The 18,058-nt window shown below is 44.6% G+C and overlaps 1 protein-coding gene across 1 annotated transcript in view; it reads left to right on the forward strand.

Moving 5' to 3' along the window:
• RRBP1 (ribosome binding protein 1) overlaps positions 1–17,395 on the forward strand; it is a 33,840-nt gene extending 16,445 nt beyond the window's left edge. The window contains exons 9-22 of the mRNA XM_035103461.3: positions 79–266; positions 480–517; positions 3,773–3,863; positions 4,994–5,086; positions 5,814–5,906; positions 7,155–7,232; positions 9,045–9,134; positions 10,041–10,133; positions 12,059–12,130; positions 12,426–12,521; positions 14,601–14,684; positions 16,141–16,233; positions 16,536–16,679; positions 17,156–17,395. Of these exons, the coding sequence (XP_034959352.1) occupies positions 79–266; positions 480–517; positions 3,773–3,863; positions 4,994–5,086; positions 5,814–5,906; positions 7,155–7,232; positions 9,045–9,134; positions 10,041–10,133; positions 12,059–12,130; positions 12,426–12,521; positions 14,601–14,684; positions 16,141–16,233; positions 16,536–16,679; positions 17,156–17,197 (1,295 nt within the window). The 3' untranslated portion in view covers positions 17,198–17,395. The remainder of the gene's footprint in view (positions 1–78; positions 267–479; positions 518–3,772; positions 3,864–4,993; positions 5,087–5,813; positions 5,907–7,154; positions 7,233–9,044; positions 9,135–10,040; positions 10,134–12,058; positions 12,131–12,425; positions 12,522–14,600; positions 14,685–16,140; positions 16,234–16,535; positions 16,680–17,155) is intronic.
• Positions 17,396–18,058: the final 663 nt, after the last annotated feature.

Consider the following 18,058-nt stretch of genomic DNA (forward strand, 5'->3'; position numbering starts at 1 on the left):
CTGTGATGAAAGCAAGAGGAACGATGGGTGCAGCTTAAATTGCATGTTTATGACCAGTGTTTCATCCACCTTTAACAGAACTTCAGTCTAAATTGCTGCACTCTGAAATGATGGTGAAAAGTAAGGCAGAAGAACTAAACAGTTTGCAGGTTAAGTTGTCAGAAGCCACTTCCAAGAATGCAGAGCTTGCAGAGAGGATTAAATCGACGGAAGCCCTCCTAGAGGCTGGGCAAATGAGAGAAGCGGAGAAGAACAAAGATGTTCAGGTCAGAGTCTTGCAATGTCCTTCTCTGCTAGCTTCTGCATCCGATAACTTTTGCTTCTTTTACAGGGGTTCCCCCTCTTTACGGCACACTGCTAAAGCAGCATGGCATTATTACTTACAGTGTCGCTTCCTATGTTTTTAGATACAAGGACTGCTTTGAAGACAGTAATGTAATTTCATTTCCTTCTCCCCCCCCCCCACCCCATATATTCAGGAAGCAAACCAAATGGAAGTCAGCCAAGTGCAGTTAAGGTAAGGCTGGTGAATACTGTGCTTTTGACACTGATCATTAAATAGTTGGTCTGTGAGCATTCAGAAAAGAACACTGTGATTAAAAATAGCACGCAAGACTATTGTCGGAGGTTATTACGGCTATTCCTGAGTATCGACTCTCCACATACTTGTCTTTCAGTGAGATGAACTGTCGGTTTCATGTCCGCTTATTCCGTGTCAGAATCCGGCACTGCCCCTTTCCACCCCTTGGACCAACATAAGAGCCTGGGGACAGCGAATCTCCTCCCTTTCCTCCTCCTCCTTAATTCTGGTGCCGGGGGAAAGGGTCTACGCTCCGTCTTTTCCCTCTCCCCCCTTCCCGTCTCTCTCTCTTCCCGCCTGTGGAGCAGGGGCTCTTCCCTGCTGCCGGAGCCCTGGCTCTCCCTCTCTGCTTCCTGACTAGCTCCTTCAGACCCTGCGCTTCCATGGCTGCTTGGGGAGGAGCTGCTCCTGATGAGAGGGGGGGTTCTCTATACTCTCTCCCCCTAACAACTATTATATCTTTTATTTATAGACAATGCTTTTTTTCCTTAAGAAATGTTTAGGGGTACTCTCATTTTCCTACTCATATTGATATACTGCCCCTCAATGAGGCCAAACTTAGATTCACAAAATGTTTAAGGGTATGTGTACCCCTGCGTCCCCCCAGAAAAAGCACTATTTATAGAGCTACTAGTGTTGCAGATAAGGAGGATTATGTCCCTGTAATATATCTTAATTTCAGCAAGGATTTCAACAAGGTCCCTCACAATGTTCTTGTTGGCAGGCTGGGAAAATGTGGGCTAACAAGTGATGCTACTTTTGGGTGGATTTGTAACTGGTTGATGTACTATATCCACATAATGCTAATTAATGTCTCCTCATCAACCTGCACAGGCATGACAAGTATAGTGCTGCAGTGATCTGTCCTGAGTGCAGTGTTGGTCACATCTTAAAACGCACGCACGCACGCACGCACACACACAAAATTGCATGAAGGGAATGCTAATTAGATTTGCAGATGACCCCAATCTAGGAGGAGGAGATAATACCTTAGACAGAAACAGGATTAGAAATGTACTTGACAGGATGAAGAACCGAGATGAGAGCAGAATGTTACATTTAGGTATGAAAAATCAGATGCAAAAATGGGATGTGTGGGGTGCCTAGCTTGACAGCAGTGTTAGTTCAAGGGGAAAAATATAGGTGTAAAAAGGAGAATTCCCTGGATGCCAAGATCCAGGTTTGGGGCAAGTACTCTTTGGTGAGAGAACCCCAGCAGAGATCTAAAATCACAAAATATGCAGCAAAGTAAAGCATGGAAATATAGGCTGTTAGACCTTCAAAATATGTCCTTGTGAGTTCCAAAACTTCCCTCTTCCCCCAGCATAGGAAAAGACCACTTATTTGGTCAGTTAAAAATTTGTTTACTTACAAATTCTTCAATGGTTCATGATCTTTTCCATACAGCACCCAGAAAAACGTTGCTCGGGCAGTAAAACTTGGCTTAGTTTTAGTGGTGAAAGCCCTAAATTATTGGTATAGGAATTCAAGAGTGGCTTGTAAGAGCCATGCGGTCTGAGCTGCATCTTTGTGGTCTGAGCTTCAACTACCAGCTCAGACCTCCCCACAGCGCCTCCCAAGGTGAGCTAAGTCCAGCAGGATAGTTTACTCTGTTGTTGTTGCTGATTTCATTTCTATAATTCTTTGTATTTTAAAGAAAAAACCTCAAAGCGGTTTACAACCTACATCAAATAAAACAATCCAGGATAAAACATTACAGAAGAAAGTCAACTATAAAGTATATTCAAAGCAACATAATTAGCAGGAAGCTAAAACAGAGGTCGGCAACCTACGGCCCATGGGCCGGTAGTGGCCCACGAGGCTTGTCTAACCGGCCCATAGCGCCCCCACGCCGCTGCCGCCCGCTCTTACCGGCGTGGTGCGGCGTGGGGACCGCCTTCCGGGTTGATGGCGCTTGTGCATGTGCACAGGCACTCCTCCGACCTGGATGTGCGCCAAAAATAGTGTGTGCGCACACATGCGGGACTGAGAAGCGCCCATGCACATGTGCACACGCTATTTCCGGCGCACTTCTGGGTTGAAGGAGCGCCGGAAATAGCGTGCGTGCATGTGCACGGGCACTCCTCCGATCCGGAAGAGCGCATGTGAGCACATGCTCTGGCCCATCCGACGGACGGAGCGTCGACCGGCCCATCCTCGGATAAGGTTGCCGACCTCTGAGCTAAAATATTATCTTCAAGATTTCAAAATAAAACATTACTAAAGGAAGTCAAATATAAAATGAACATTTAAAACAGCATAGTTAGCAAGAGAATAAAACACTGAATTGAAAGCATAGAACATAATTGCTGCCAATCCGGCCAATGTTGGTTCATGGCGGATGGCAGCTGTGGAAGCTCAGGCTCAGTGACCTGGGTCTGCACTAAGAGACAGCCAAGATCAGGCACCCCCAAACTGCGGCCCTCCAGATGTTTTGGCCTACAACTCCCATGATCCCTAGCTAACAGGACCAGTTTTCGGGGAAGATGGGAATTGCAGTCCAAAACATCTGGAGGGCCAAAGTTTGGGGGTGCCTGGCCAAGATGGTCTCTGACCTCTTCAGCAACCTCAGCTTTTGAAGTTGGAGCAGATCTTCTTGAACTCACAGCCAAGATGGCTTCTGGCCTGTCAGCAGCATCAGCTGTTGGTCTTAACACCTTCATACCTTGATGAGACTAACAATGGCTAAACCAATCTGCGTGTTACAATAAAGAAATTGCACCCTATCCTACCATGCCTTTCATTCCAAAAATTGCTAAATGGCTACCATTGATGCTCAAATTGGCTCATTCTTTGCTCTCCTTGTTTTATCTGTAGTAGTGGAGTCCATGGGTGGTGTTCAGCTACGTTTTACTCAGAGCAGGTAGATCCATTGAAATTAATTTCAGTGAGACTACTGTCAATAAAACTTAGTTGAATACCACCCTTTGTTATTTAACATAGGGCTGCCAGTTTCCATAATTTAATCAATCATTCTTATTGATTATTAATATTATATAATAATATAAATTATTATTATAATATTATTATTATATTCTTTTGAGGAAGGAATCTCCCCATATTAACATATATTTAAAGGTTACCCTCTGGGGGAGTACTGTAGCTTCAAAATAATAAATAATTGTGTGTGTGTAAAACTGTATATTGTGGAATATTACAGATAATTAATTTGTAAATATTTTTCTGCTTTAGATTCCAAGGCTCATCCGCACAAGTCACCACATTAGAGAATGAAGTTGCTGAACTGAAAAATGCAGTTGAGCAGCTGAAAATAAAAAACAACGTGAGTTAAGCCGACTGTATTATTTCCTTAATATACAGTGGTACCTCGGGTTACGAACACGATCCGTTCCGGGTCGCAGTTCGTAACCCGAAAAGTCCGTAACCGAATCACCATTTTGTGCATGCGCAAAGCGCTATTTTCGCGCTTTGCGCATGCACAAACCGCGCACGCGCTTTGCGCATGCGCAGAACGTGCGTGCGGCGAAAATACTTCCGGGTTTGCGCAGTTCGTAACCCGAGTTGTTCGTAACCCGAGGTGTTTGTAACCCGAGGTGTTTGTAACCCGAGGTACGACTGTAACGAGGACTTTGAGCTGGTTTTATGAGAGCTGTCCTACATTTTGGGCACCTGCAGATTTGTATCTATGAAGATTGCTTATATCAGGCATCCCCAAACTTCGGCTCTCCATATGCTTTTGGACTACAATCCCCATCTTCCCCAACCTGTTAGCTAGGGATCATGGGAGTTGCAGGCCAAAACATCTGGAGGGCTGCAGTTTGGGGATGCCTGGCTTATATAACGAAAGCCTGGAAATAATTAGAAAGAATTAAGAAGAGAACATAGTGAATATATCTTAGCATTCAAAGCAAGTATGAGATAGGAAGCTGAAAGAATACACTTAACCTGAAAGGCACTGCAGGGTTCCAATTGGTGTATGTTGGTATGTTGTTGTTTTTAAAGAGCCAATTGTTTCAAATACATGAAATGGATTGACAGGAAGCTGCAGGCAGGGGTGTGGCTGTCTGTCCATCCATCCATGTGCTTGTACAGATGTATTTTCCCATGCATCTGCAGGCACAAATGTGGAACTGGCGTAAATTTGTAGTTAGAATATTTTAACAAGGCAACAGCTTAAAAATAAAGAAACACAGAAGAAACCATTTGGGAGATAAGCAAGTAAAGGAGAACACATGTAAAAGACAATAAAGAAGAAAAGTAGTTCTAAAGAGAAAGAGATATTTGATTTATGTTGCAGCAACATAATTCACATTTAAAATTGAGATAAAGATTCCAGCAGTTTTGAAAACTAACTTGAATTTCCTAACGGGGATGGTTGAATTGCTGTCCATAAAGTTTTGTGGCAGCCTTCCTACAAATAAATGGTTTGTTTTTGGTGTTTGTTTCCAACAGGACCTGCAAGAGAAGAATTTAGAAGCCATGGAAGCCCTGGCTTCTGTGGAAAAGGCATGTGAAGAAAAGCTGCTGTCTTCAACTAAAGCAAAGGTTAGCTTTCCTGTAAACTCTGCAGTATTTTGTACCATACAGTGACATCTTTATATATGAGCCACACAGCATCACCAGGATTGGACTAGGTTTGGCAGGCTCTGATGCAGGAGGAGGAAGAGGAGGAAACTAGGAAAAGAGTGGGAACCTGAGTTGGAGGAGGGGAGGTTTCCCCTTCCCACCCTTACTTCTGTTGCTTTAGAAAAGGACCCAGGGTGCTGGCTCTCCCCTAAGACTTTCCTTTGAAGCGCCTCAGCGAAGACTAGGGAAGGCTTTGATCAGCCTGTGGGGGAATTTGAGCAGATGACCACAACAAGAGCCAAAACAGGCTCCCTTGCCCCCTAAAACTGGACACCCAATTGTGAATGGAAGCAGATTCCCCAGTCTTCAAAGAGCACATGTTTTCAATCTTGACATTACCATGTCTTGTGAGCATAACCCACATCATCTTTAAAAGAGGGTTGGGGTAACTTGTTGGGACATCTTCATTGCTTCTGCCCGGTTCTAAACTCCTTACACTGCTCCAGAGTACGGTTGCCGAAGTAAAGACCTCTTTCTTACTTCCAAATAAGAGTATCTGTCTATATGTGTTGTATGGGAGCCTCACCACTCCCCCCACCCGTTTCTGGTGCTGGAAAAAGTGGGAAGGCAAGAGATGAGCCGGAGCCCTTCCTTGCCCCTTATCTAACCCACAGAAGCATCCTCTGGTTATCCTTTATTCTTTCAGGAAGCATTGGAGCAACAGCTTGGAATAATTCAGGGACAAACAATGAAGGTTCTCTTGTCCCTCTTCCCACAGATCCAGTTAGGTGATCAGCAGGTAAGCAGCATTTTTTGGTTAATGCTCTCCAGACCTAAAATGCATGGTGATTCAGGCAATTTCAAATGGAAATAACATTAAAAAATACTAAAGGGAAAGATGCACAGTAAAATAAGATGCACTCCCAGTAACAAATGCCTCTGGCAGTGGGGCTTGGAGAGCTGCTGCCAGTCCGGGGGGCCCCATGGTTCAGTGGACAACTTCATCACTCACATAGGAAAGTGAAATTAAGACAGTGAGCTACCTAATGGCTGTGAGCAAATGGTGTCCTACTGGCACATCTTTTAATGCAAACTACACTAGCAACACAGTTTATGCTAAGGACCCAAGTCCAGTGGGAAGCCCTTTGTGCGAAGCTCCTTTAACTCTTATTAGCAAATGTGTTCCTGAAAGGAAAGTTTTGTTGGTTAAAATCATTCCACACAAGAAAGTGGTGAGGAACCACTGTACATCCCTCAGAGATATTTTTAATATATGAAGAAGAAGAAGAAGAAGAAGAAGAAGAAGAAGAAGAAGAAGAAGAAGAAGAAGAAGAAGAAGAAGAAGAAGAAGAAGAAGAAGAAGAAGAGTTTGGATTTGATATCCCGCTTTATCACTACCCGAAGGAGTCTCAAAGCGGCTAACAATCTCCTTTCCCCTCCTCCCCCACAACAGACACCCTGTGAGGTGGGTGGGGCTGAGAGACTTCAGAGAAGTGTGACTAGCCCAAGGTCACCCAGCAGCTGCATGTGGAGGAGCGGGGAAGCGAACCCGGTTCCCCAGATTACGAGTCTACCGCTCTTAGCCACTACACCACACTGGCTCTTAAGGGATTTATAAATGGTGTAAATAAATAAATAAATTTAAAAATGGTATCCCAAACCCAGGACAGGTAGTTTCTGTGCTTTCGGCTGCTGGGTAATTGGTTTTTATTGGACTGGGATGTTAAAAGTCTTAAGCTGGTTGAGGAGAGAAGGAGTGTTTGAAGGCAGCAGACAACGTGAAAAAGGGATCCATAAGGGGAGATTAAGAGAAGGTAAGGAAGAAGAAATTGAGACAGAGTGATTTAGACAAGTACAAGCTCTTAAAAATGGACAGAATGTTGAAAGTATGAGTTGGAAAGGAATATAATACTCAGCAATGCTTATGCACTTCATAAGCCCAGAGTGACTGGGGAGGCCCAGCCAGATGGGTGGGGTATAAGTAATAAATTATTATTATTATTATTATTATTATTATTATTATTATTATTATTTGTTTCCTTCTCAGGCATATGCTGAATGGTTGCAACAATTTAAAGAAAAGGCTTTGGAAACACTTCAGTCGCAGGGTGCAAGAACAGAACCTGTAGGTATAATCTGCAAATATCCTCACATGAAAAGTGTTATACAACACAGTAACAAATATTGTGGGTGGACTAAACTAATAAGGCCTCATTTGGAGAACTTGGCATTGAGCTGCCCAATAGCGGCAGAGGTTTTCTTTGGATCCTGAACGCCCTGGAACTCGGACGTTTTGGCTCCCGAACGCCACAAACCCAGAAGTGATTGTTCTGGTTTGCGAATGTTCTTTTGGAACCCGAACGTCTGACGGGGCTTCCACAGCTTCTGATTGGCTGCAGGACCTTCTTGCAGCCAATCGGAAGCCGCAGTTTGGTTTTTGGACGTTTTGGAAGTCTAACGGTCTTCTGGAACGGATTCTGTTTGACTTCCAAGGTATGGCTGTATTTCACAAGCAAACAGAAAATCACACAAACCAGACACATTAGATACTGTCAGGGGATTCTTGCGACTACTCTAGAGTAACGACGCTCCTCATGTTACTTTTTCACAACGTGTTTATTGGTGCCTCTATGTACAGTGAGCTAGGTGTAGAAACATGTCTTCTTACTCCGATGCAGGATCCGGCAGTGCCCCCCGGCGCGACCGCCTCCAACATAAAAGTCGCGGGACACTGAATCTCCTCCCCTTCCTTCTCTTTCGTAATTCCGGAACCGGAGGAAAGGGTCTGCGCTCCATGTTTTCCCTCTCCCCTTTCCCCCTTCTCTCTCTTCCCGCCTGTGGAGTCTGGGCTCTTTCCTCCTGCCTGAGCCCTGGCACTCTCTCCCCGTGTCCTGACTAGCCTCCGCCGAGCCTGTGCTTCCTTCGCTGCTCGGGGAGGGGCTGCTCTTGATGATAGGGGGAGGTACTCTGTACTCTCTCCCCCTTACAGATACGATCACACATATTGTGTAGTTTGGTCATTTGTCTAGTGGCAATATCCATGTTTGAGGAAGGCTAATAACTTGGTGTTAAATAAAATATTTGGGCTCACTCCTCCTGCAGCTCTTAGTCAAAATATCTTCCAAAGCCCTGGAAGCTTCCTCCTCCCATATGTCGCTCCTCCCCACCCCAGTCTGCACACAACAGTGCAAAAGCCTTGATTCTTCTGAATGTAACAGGTCTAAGTAAGCAAAACGTGTTGCATGGGCACGTCAAAACAGGATGGCAAATCCTAAATCACAGTCTAGAGGAGAAAACAAACAGCATCTAAATCTACATTTTATTTCCCCCAGATGTAAAGTGGGTCACGCTGATTTAAAATGGCACTTCAGGGGAGGTTTTTGAGTCCTGGGTGTGGGTGGGTTTCTCGCTCACTTTTTACAATTAAAAAGCACCCTCTCTCAAGCTGGAGAAGACCACCAGCGACCACGATGAGTTGTAGCCAGTATAGCTCTAAGTGAACGTTTTGTCAGCGCACAGATTTCTGTTTGTGCAACATTCCCCTCTGTCCTGCCCACATGCACCCCCTCAGTCGGTTCTACGGGTTTCCCTCAACCCTCTGGAGCAGATTTGAGGAGATTCGCAGCATGTACAGGCAGATTAAAGGGGAAGGTCCCATTGCAGAAGGGGAAATCCTTGCATGGATGGGATGAGTTAGTTGCCATATTGGGCAACTCTAGCAAGTAGTTTTGCCTTCCAGTATTTATCTGTGTGTTCTCTGAAATTATTATGTAAATGCATTTGTGTGGTATATCATACCCACTCTGTTTTTGGCATACTGAATTTTGTGGCATTTTTAGGGTTGGGGTTGATGGACTTTTTGGCTGCTTTCAACTCTGGTATTGAATCCACTCAGTGCAGTTTCCTTTAAAAGCTTGTCTCTGAAATGCGTTTTTAGGAGATGACACCTCCGTCAAGAGAAGCAAATGAGGCAATGAGTGCGCTGCAAGCAGAATGTGATCAGTATAGGACCATTCTTGCAGAGACAGTAAGTGAAATTGTTTATACCAGATCGACATATTACATTGAGTCCAGTTGACTGGGTACACTCTGATGAAGTGCTCAGACAGGTTGTTTTCCCATAAAAGGGCCGTTGTTTCAGTGCTTTACTTGTCCTGGGATAGGTGCCACTTTTGGACATTCTACTCTACTAGCCTCTATAAGAGACCTGTTCTGCTCCAGAGGAAGAACTGAGGGGAGAGGGACTTTCTGCCGGCAATGGCTTTCCCACCTGCCTTGCCACACCACACCCTCCAGCCCTGGGAGCCTTTCCCAGACTATGACTCTGAGAACAGCAGAAACAACTGGGAAGAGAGAGGAGTTCAGGGATAGTTTTCTCGGAACAACGGGTGTGGTTAATTATTCTGTGTTTAACAGTTTTTAAGCTGTTAGTTTTTCCAAGTCCTGGAACTGAGTACAGTAGTCTCTTGCTCAGGATTTGCAGAGCTAGTGTCAAGAGTACCAACTCATCTAATGAGAATGAACTTCAAATGTAAAGTCCTTTCTATTCCCAGTTGTGTTTTCATGCTCATACCTGCCAAGTTGCTGTCAGAGAAATAAGGCTGGAAATAGCAGACCGGAAGTAGCGCTGCCGCCATTTTGGAACTGGGCGGAGCATGCTCAGAAGTGACTTTTGATGCTGCTTTGCCCAGTTCCAAAATGGCCGCCACGCCAGAAGTCGCACTGCAGCCATTTTGGAACTGGGCAGAGCAGCATCAAAAGTCGCTTCTGAGCATGCTCCGCCCAGTTCCAAAATGGTCGCTGCACCAGAATAAACCGGGGAAAAACAAAAAAAAATCATTTTTTCAGCTAGGAACAGCTGGAAAAACGGGGATTTCCCGGGGAAAACGGGAGACTTGGCAGCTATGTTTCATGCTTTGTTTCTCAAAACTAGGAAAGGATGCTCAAGGACTTGCAGAAGAGTGTGGAGGAGGAGGAGCAGGTGTGGGAAGCAAAGCTGATTGCATCTGAAGAAGCCCTTCAGAAGGTACTTGCCGAAGGGGAGTGTGTGTATTCGTGTGCATGCTTTAGAGTTGTTCCCGAAACCACTTTCTCCTTGTTACCAGTAGGAGCACTTCACTGTGCAAGGAAGGTGTTTGATTAGGTCAACCGTCACTTTCCACTGTGCAGCGCAGAGGCGGTGGTGAAATATCTCATTGGTTTATCCCTCTGCCAAGGACATTATTCCATGTTAAAAAATTAGGCAGGTTTAGATAATGGAGGTGAATGTGTCTAGCTTTTTCAGTTATGTGTTAAGGAAGTCTCCAAAGGAGATGCTCCAGTTGTGGAGAAAAAGTATGGAAGTACTCTGGAAAGGCTGTACCGGCCTATGTGCCATCGGAACGACCTCTGCCTCCTTCCCCTCTTCCTCCGGCGCCACAGACATCCTTCCGGAAGTGCTGCGATAGAATGAGGAAGAAGAGGCGATGTGCAGAAGTTTTCTTCTTTCTGTCCTGCACTCTGGTGTGAGCCAGCTGACTCATGCCATAGCGCAGAACCATAAAACGCCCGTCTTTTGTCCCATGCTCTGGTGCAGCCCAGAGCACGGGAGCCTAAACGGGAAATCTGGGATTGGGATCAGAAGCCTAGGCAATTTCTGATACAATCTGCTGCTAAAGAGCAGGTTTTTTCCGTGGGAAAGCAGCGGGGCTGAGGCAAAACCACTTGGGCCCTTGCCTTTAAAGATGAAAAGGGATTAGGAATCAGGAGTAGTAATCTGGACTGGATCACTAACTGGATCACCTCTGCCTTTCATGATTTATGTGCTTGGCCCCTGCTTCTGGGCTTCTTATAGGAATTTGGTTGATCACTGTGAGACTGGGATGGTGGGCTCATCCAGCAGGACTCCTACATTTATCTTCTGAAAGTAGATAAGAGCTTTGCAAATAAAACTACAATTACTGGTTCATTAAAAAATTAAAAAATTAAAGCTTCTGCTAGACAGACAGTGTTAGTCACTTCTGGTATATTGAGAGCCTAATGGAGTGAAAATAACATTGTTTCAGGCGAAAATGTTCCTCTTCAACCAGGATTTTGGCTGACTAACATCCTATGTCCATTTAAATGTTGTGGGGTGTAGGGGGGTTATTGTTTTGTTCTGGTTTCTTTGTGTATTTTGTGTTTTTAACAACAGTAAAAAACGATCAGCCAAGGAGACAGGATAAGCAATGGCAGTGTGAGAAGTGAGGTTACAGGGAACCAGGCAGAGGGCCTTCTAGGTAGTCACACCTGCCCTGTGGAATGTACTCCTGTCAGATGTCAATGAGATAAACAATTTTATGGCTTTCTGTAGACATCTGAAGGCAGCTCTGTATTGGGACGCTTTTAATGTGTGGATACTCTGTTGTGTTGGTGTTGCATTTCTGTATATTATGTTGGAAGCCAGCCAGAGTCATTGAGGCAACCCAGTCAGGGGGGTAGGGTACAAAATTATCATCATCATCACCATCCTCCTCTTCCTCCTGTATTTTTGTGCTGTGAACTGCCTGAGATCTAAGGGTGAAGGGCAGTTTACAAATTTAATTAATTAATTAATCATAATAATGATGATAATGATACACAGCTGGAAATTCTCCACCTGCAACTTCCCTTTCAGCCGATAGCCCTTAGATCAGGCATCCCCAAACTTCGGCCCTCCAGATGTTTTGGTCTACAATTCCCATCATCCCTGACCACTGGTCCTGTTAGCTAGGGATCATGGGAGTTGTAGGCCAAAACATCTGGAGGGCCGCAGTTTGGGGATGCCTGCCTTAGATGTTTCGCCTTGTTTTCCTTGAGCCCCAAGGTATGTAAGCAGAACTCTAGATGCCATATTTGTGCCAACATATCTCTCAAATGAAACTATTAATGGTAAATGCTATACACTAATGCTCTAATTTCTGGTCCCTTGGGTGTGGGAAATGCTTCATTTAGTCCCAGGGCCAAATGAAATCTCTTGAAGATGATGTGGAGAAGTTAAAGATGGAACTTCAGAATACAGACAAGGTATGGAAGCCTTCCAAGACTCCAGAAGGGAAGTACATGAAAAATTTGAAAACGGGGCATTTTACCTTTCCCCTTTAGACTGTGGGACATGAAATTGGCAAACACAGAGCAAGCCCAAAGCAGGACTGGGGTGTGGAATCCCAACCCAGCTTTTACTTAAGAGGAGGGAGGATTTGTTGTGGTGTCCAAGAATGTATAAATACGATCCCAATGCAAATTTTCTGGTATGAGGGGGAAATGTCATCTTAATAGCTTTCTGTTGTTCTCCCTGCCCCCCCCCCCACTTTTTTAACAGCTGAAAGAATACACCTCTCTTTTGGAAGCACAGCTGGAAAATCACTTGGCAACAGCCAACTCCGAACGTCAAAATTACATGAAAGAAGTTGAGCATGTAAGTGTTTGTGAGACATTTGAGTTTTTCGGGAAAGTGATTTGGATCATGATTTGGAAAATAGAGGTGGCTGAAAAGGTTAAGGAAATAAACATAGTGTCAGCAAAGAAAAGAAGATGCCCCTTTTCAAGCTCGTGGTAAAGGAATAGGCATTCATTTGAGTTACAGAGAGCTATTCTGTGATTCAGCAGAAAGTGGGGGGAAATAGTAAAAGGGATTTGCCATTTAATAATATAGATAGACCCCTGATTGTTAAAACACTTCTTTGAATGCAGTCCCACTGGATGAATAGAATCTTTATCTTTTACTTTGATTTTAAGTTGCACTGATGGCTTAAAAATCAAATGAGAAGTCAAGTTATAGATCTCAAATGTTAACACAAAAAGTTGTGTTTGTCCTCTTTCATAACACTTGGACTTCCAGTGAAGCTGAATGTTGGGAGAGTCATGACAGATTTTAAAAAGTGCTTCTTCACGCAGTTCAACTATGGAACTCTGTCCCACAATAAGCAGTGTTGGCCACCAACCCCGATGGCTTTAAAAGAGAATTGGACAAATTGATGGGCATAAGGTTACTGGCTATGGTGACTGTGCTCTGCCTCCAGTTCCAAATACCAGTTGCTGGAAACCACAAGAGGCTTCTTTTGCTTGGATCCTGCTCTCTGGTTTCCCACAGGCATCTGGCTGGCCACTGTGAGAACAGGATGTCGGACTAGATGGGCCATTGGCCTGATATAGCAGGATTTCATTATATTCTTAGGTTGTCTGTTCTAGGAAAACCAAGAACAAGGAAGAGGGAAGGTTTGAAGCACAGTGTGCAGAACTAGGTATTTAAAGCACCTTCTGCTGTCAGGAAATCCTCAGAAACACAAGAAAATATTTAATTAAAAGTTGTTGCTGTTTAAAAGAAATAAATCATTAAGTTTAACCCTGATGGATACCATAAAGCAGGGGTCCCCAGACTTACCGAGCGGCGGGCCGGACGGCAGGGGAGTGCGCGCGCAGCGGGCCGGAGGGCGGGGGAGTGCGCGCCCGTGCGCATGCGCACACGCACACGGGCGGGGAAAAAATCGCCGAAAATCGCTTGTGCGCATGCGTATGGGCCTCCCCCGACCCGGAAGTGCACCAGAAATGACCTCTTCCGGGTCGGGAGAGGCCCGTACGCATGCGCACAAAGGATTTTCGGCGATTTTTTGCCGATTTTTTAGATCGCCGCTGCGCCGCGCGCTGCGAGAGCGGGCGGCGGCAGCGGGCGGCGGGGGTCGTCGCGGGCCGGATTGGAAGGCCGATTGGGCCGCATCCGGCCCGGGGGCCGTAGTTTGGGGACCCCTGCCATAAAGTATCACACTGGATGGAGGAGAAATCTGTTGTAAATAGATTTATGCATGGAATTTTATGCGATCGAGCTTTGTTTGCATCAGACTGCCTCCTGTATTGAGCGCCTGCTTCTGTAAACCACTGATGCATTTTTGTTTTTTAAAAGCCTAAGTATTATATTAATTCTAAACAGAGTCGAGCTCCATGCCTTGCTATATTTCTGCAACATAACTGAGGGCAGGTGATTTGCATTAGAGTCAACTTCAGTCACATTCAGATCAACATTTTCAACATTTTCCAGCTCAATGGCAGAGCTGAGTTCTCTGTTGAGACACTTGCTCTGTGCTGAGCCCGACTAGGCAGATAGAAACTTTATTTGCATTAGCCACTACCCATAGCAATAAGATAAGATATACTGGGGATAGAGCTAAATAGTTAGCTATACAAAATACATTCTAGAGGTTTACATCAATACAAAACAGACTAAGGTTCAGCACAAACTGAACCTGCAAACTGACAAGCAGTCAGTTATATGGTTGCAGAAGGTTATGGCTATTCATTTTCAAATAAACTCAGTTTATATACGAAGGCAGGCATATGCAGACTTGGCCCTCCAGATGTTTTGGAACTACAACTCCCACCATCCCTAGCTAACAGGACCAGTGGTCAGGCATGATGGGAATTGTAGTCTCAAAACATCTGGAGGGCCAGGTTTGCCTATGCCTGTACTAAGGTAAGGCAATTGTGTCTCCATGTGTTTTAGCTGAGACAACTGTTATCTGAATCCCAAGAACACCTGGACTCAAGAAAAACAGAAGCACTCAAAAAAACCCAGGAGCTGGCTCAGGTAAATGGTTACATCATGACAGAGTTTCCTCGTTGTTGTCAATAAGATAGTAAAACTCATAGGCCACCAGTAAATCTCAAGCCCACATAACAATATTGGAAGCCACTTCGCCACAGATGCCAAGATTGGGGGCTCTTAATTTGGAGGTCTTGCACCTGCCACAAGTTATTGTGTTAACAATAGCAAGTTTGCTTTCACTGGTGTGTGTGGACAGTCCTATAAAGAAACACAAGCCTCAGCCAAGTCAGTTTGGGTTCCATAGAAAAAATGAAACCTGTCCACAGGAAACTAGTGTGTGAATTTATTCTCAAACTCTTCACGTAGACATTTTGGGCCAAACCACACATTATGCTTTATGCATGCAGCACAGTGTCTCTTGATTTTTTCCTTTCATTACTGGCATAGAGTCTCCCAATTTCTTCTTGAGATTATGGAGAGGAAGATCCACCCCTTCCCTTACCAGCCAGGATTAGGCCAAAAACCTCTTCTCACTTTGTCTGCACCAAGAGCTTTCTCTGGTGTGTTTCTAACACACACACACACACACACACACACACACACACACACACTGCAGCTGTACTTGAAAAACTATATTTCCATTATATTACAAAGAGGTCCTTGTCCCAATGTAGTTTTCATTAACATTTCCAGCTTCCAAATCAGCACAGCTACTTGAATGGGGTCTAATCAATACCCAGCAATTACTGCCCTAAATGGCCTCGGTCCAGTATACCTGAAGGAGCGTCTCCTCCCCCATCGTTCTGCCCGGACACTGAGGTCCAGCGCCAAGGGCCTTCTGGCGGTTCCCTCGCTACGAGAAGCCAAATTACAGGGAACCAGGCAGAGGGCCTTCTCGGTAGTGGCACCCACCCTGTGGAATGCCCTCCCACTAGAGGTTAAAGAGAACAACAATTACCAGACCTTTAGAAGGCATCTTAAGGCAGCCCTGTTTAGGGAAGCTTTTAATGTTTGATGGATTTCTGTATTTTAATGTTTTGTTGGAAGCCGCCCAGAGTGGCTGGGGGAACCCGGCCAGATGGGCGGGGGTATAAATAATAAATAATTATTATAATTATAATTATAATTATAATTGCTGCTTGTACCATACTGGAGTGGCTTTCTTTTGTGTGTCCCCCCCCCCCCCGGTGGTTTTCAGTTCAGTATTAGAAGTTTAGGTCTGGATGTGGTTTTGGACAATGGTTTCAATACCAGATCTTTAAACGGGCCTGAAATTTTCAGTGTGTAACGCACCAGATTTGACATTTTTATTAGCATCGTTAGTGTAATAAAAATACTTTAGCTGAAGTTTTATGTGTTTATGATCCGCCTTACAATGCCTGTCCTGAGAAGTTTCCGGCTTGATAAGTTCCTTTTTTTTATTATTAAAGTGTCCCATTATTTCGGCTCTTCAAGAGTGCAGCTGATTTAAACTTCAACTTTTTTTTTGAAATTCAAGGCTCAGGACTTGGTGTGCAGCTTGCAGGCTGAACTGGAGAAACTAAGACTTGGTGGAAATGAGGCTGCCAAGGAAGATGTTTTGCGGCTCCAGGTAAGACTTCTACCATTGGATTGCTTTAGGCCAGGCATGTCAAACCTGCGGCCCTCCAGATGTTTTGGCCTACAACTCCCATGATCCCTAGCTAGCAGGACCAGTGGTTGGGGAAGATGGGAATTGTAGTCCAAAACATCTGTAGGGCCGCAGGTTTGACATGCCTGCTTTAGGCAGAGGGAGGAACTAGGCAGAGGTGTGGGAACTCACCACTGAATTTCACCTCCTTGGAAATACCACACATCCGTTGCCCTGAGAATAATTGATTGTTTTTGTTTGTTTGTTTGTTTTGCCAACTGAAGGAAACACTAGAGAAGGAGAAAAAGCTAACAAAGGACTTGGGATGTGCAGCTACCAAACTAAAAGAGCTTTTGCAAGTCACCCAAGAGCAGCTGGCTAAGGAAAAAGACACAGTGGTAAAACTGCAAGAACAGCTTAAGGAAACGGTACTTGGAATTCCTTCTCTTTCCTTGTCTCATCTGCCCACATTAACCTGGCGTTGTCTCCTATTGGAACAAGAAACAATTTTTGGTACTGAAGAACTTGGAGGGCAGCACTAAACATTGTTAAAAATATAGGGCTTCTGTTGACTATGGTAGCCCAGCACCTGCTTCCCCCCACCCCATTGCCTTCTGCAATATGAGATACAATTTGTACAAGGTAGTAAGATCAGAGCATGCAGATAAGCACATGGTGTATTATGCAGGAGGAGGGGGGAATTGTACAATTTAGCAACCCCATAGTTCCTACATTAATTTTGCCTCTGTAAGAACCCAGTATAAACCGCATTTGAATTCCTCACATCTGTAATCTTAATTTACAAGGTTTCTTTAAACCACCCCCCCCCCCTGTTCTGGCAAGCTGCTTCTTGAAAACTGTTTAGAACACAAAGTGCAATAACTTACTTTTCATTCTGCCTCAGGGAGAAAATGAAGAGGTTGCCAAGGAAGGGACATCCGTTTGACCAAACCGAAATCCAGGACATGTTTTTCACCATATGAAATGCCTTAACACTTTCCTAAACTATGCACTTGTTTAATGTAGGGAGAAGCAAAAGAAAGAAAACACTATTGACCAGAAATTGCTTTAGGTTTTTTTTTTTTTAAAAAAAGAATAAAAGTAAACTGTGCAAGAACCCATCAATAAACACACTCTTTGACTATGTTGTAAAAACTGCAATAATTCCTGCTGCAGGAGAAACTCTGGGCCATGAGGAGGAATCCGGTAGCTTTGAAATCATGCCTGATCGATGGGGTGAATGCCCTTGAAAATTACGTGAAATACTATTTATCTTAATGGCTTGGGTAATCTAATAGATTCATCATGAAACCCCACCTATAGTCCGGGAAGCATTTGATGAAGTTACATGTGGCTATAAGCAGCCTGCCTATACAATCACGGCAGTTTGTCTCTATGTGAACACCTTGCAACATCTGGGAGAGGACAACACATGCCGCTGTTGCTTGCAAGGGACAGACAAACACCATTCCAAAGGCAGGCTATGTCCACATTCTTAACACTGGAGTCTCTTCCAGAAGCAGGGAACCCTTCTGTTTCCCAACTGTGTTCCAGGAAGGCTGGGACTCGCGTCTTCTTAAGAGCTCCTTACTGTCCTAGTTGCTGCAGCACAAACAGGTTACTGTCATGCCCTGCTTGTGGGCTTCTCCCAAACAGCTGGTTGATCACAATTAAAAACAGGATTCTGCACCTAGCTTCTTACACTTTTAAGAAGATTAGTAATGGCAGCTTCCCTAATATTCTCTGGCAGTGCACAGCGCACATGAAAACATAGAGCGTGTTCATAGTGTGACTTAAAATTAGAGCC

Source organism: Zootoca vivipara, chromosome 8 (genome assembly GCF_965207765.1).
Source record: "Zootoca vivipara chromosome 8, rZooViv2.hap1.1, whole genome shotgun sequence".
Taxonomy (NCBI): domain Eukaryota; kingdom Metazoa; phylum Chordata; class Lepidosauria; order Squamata; family Lacertidae; genus Zootoca; species Zootoca vivipara.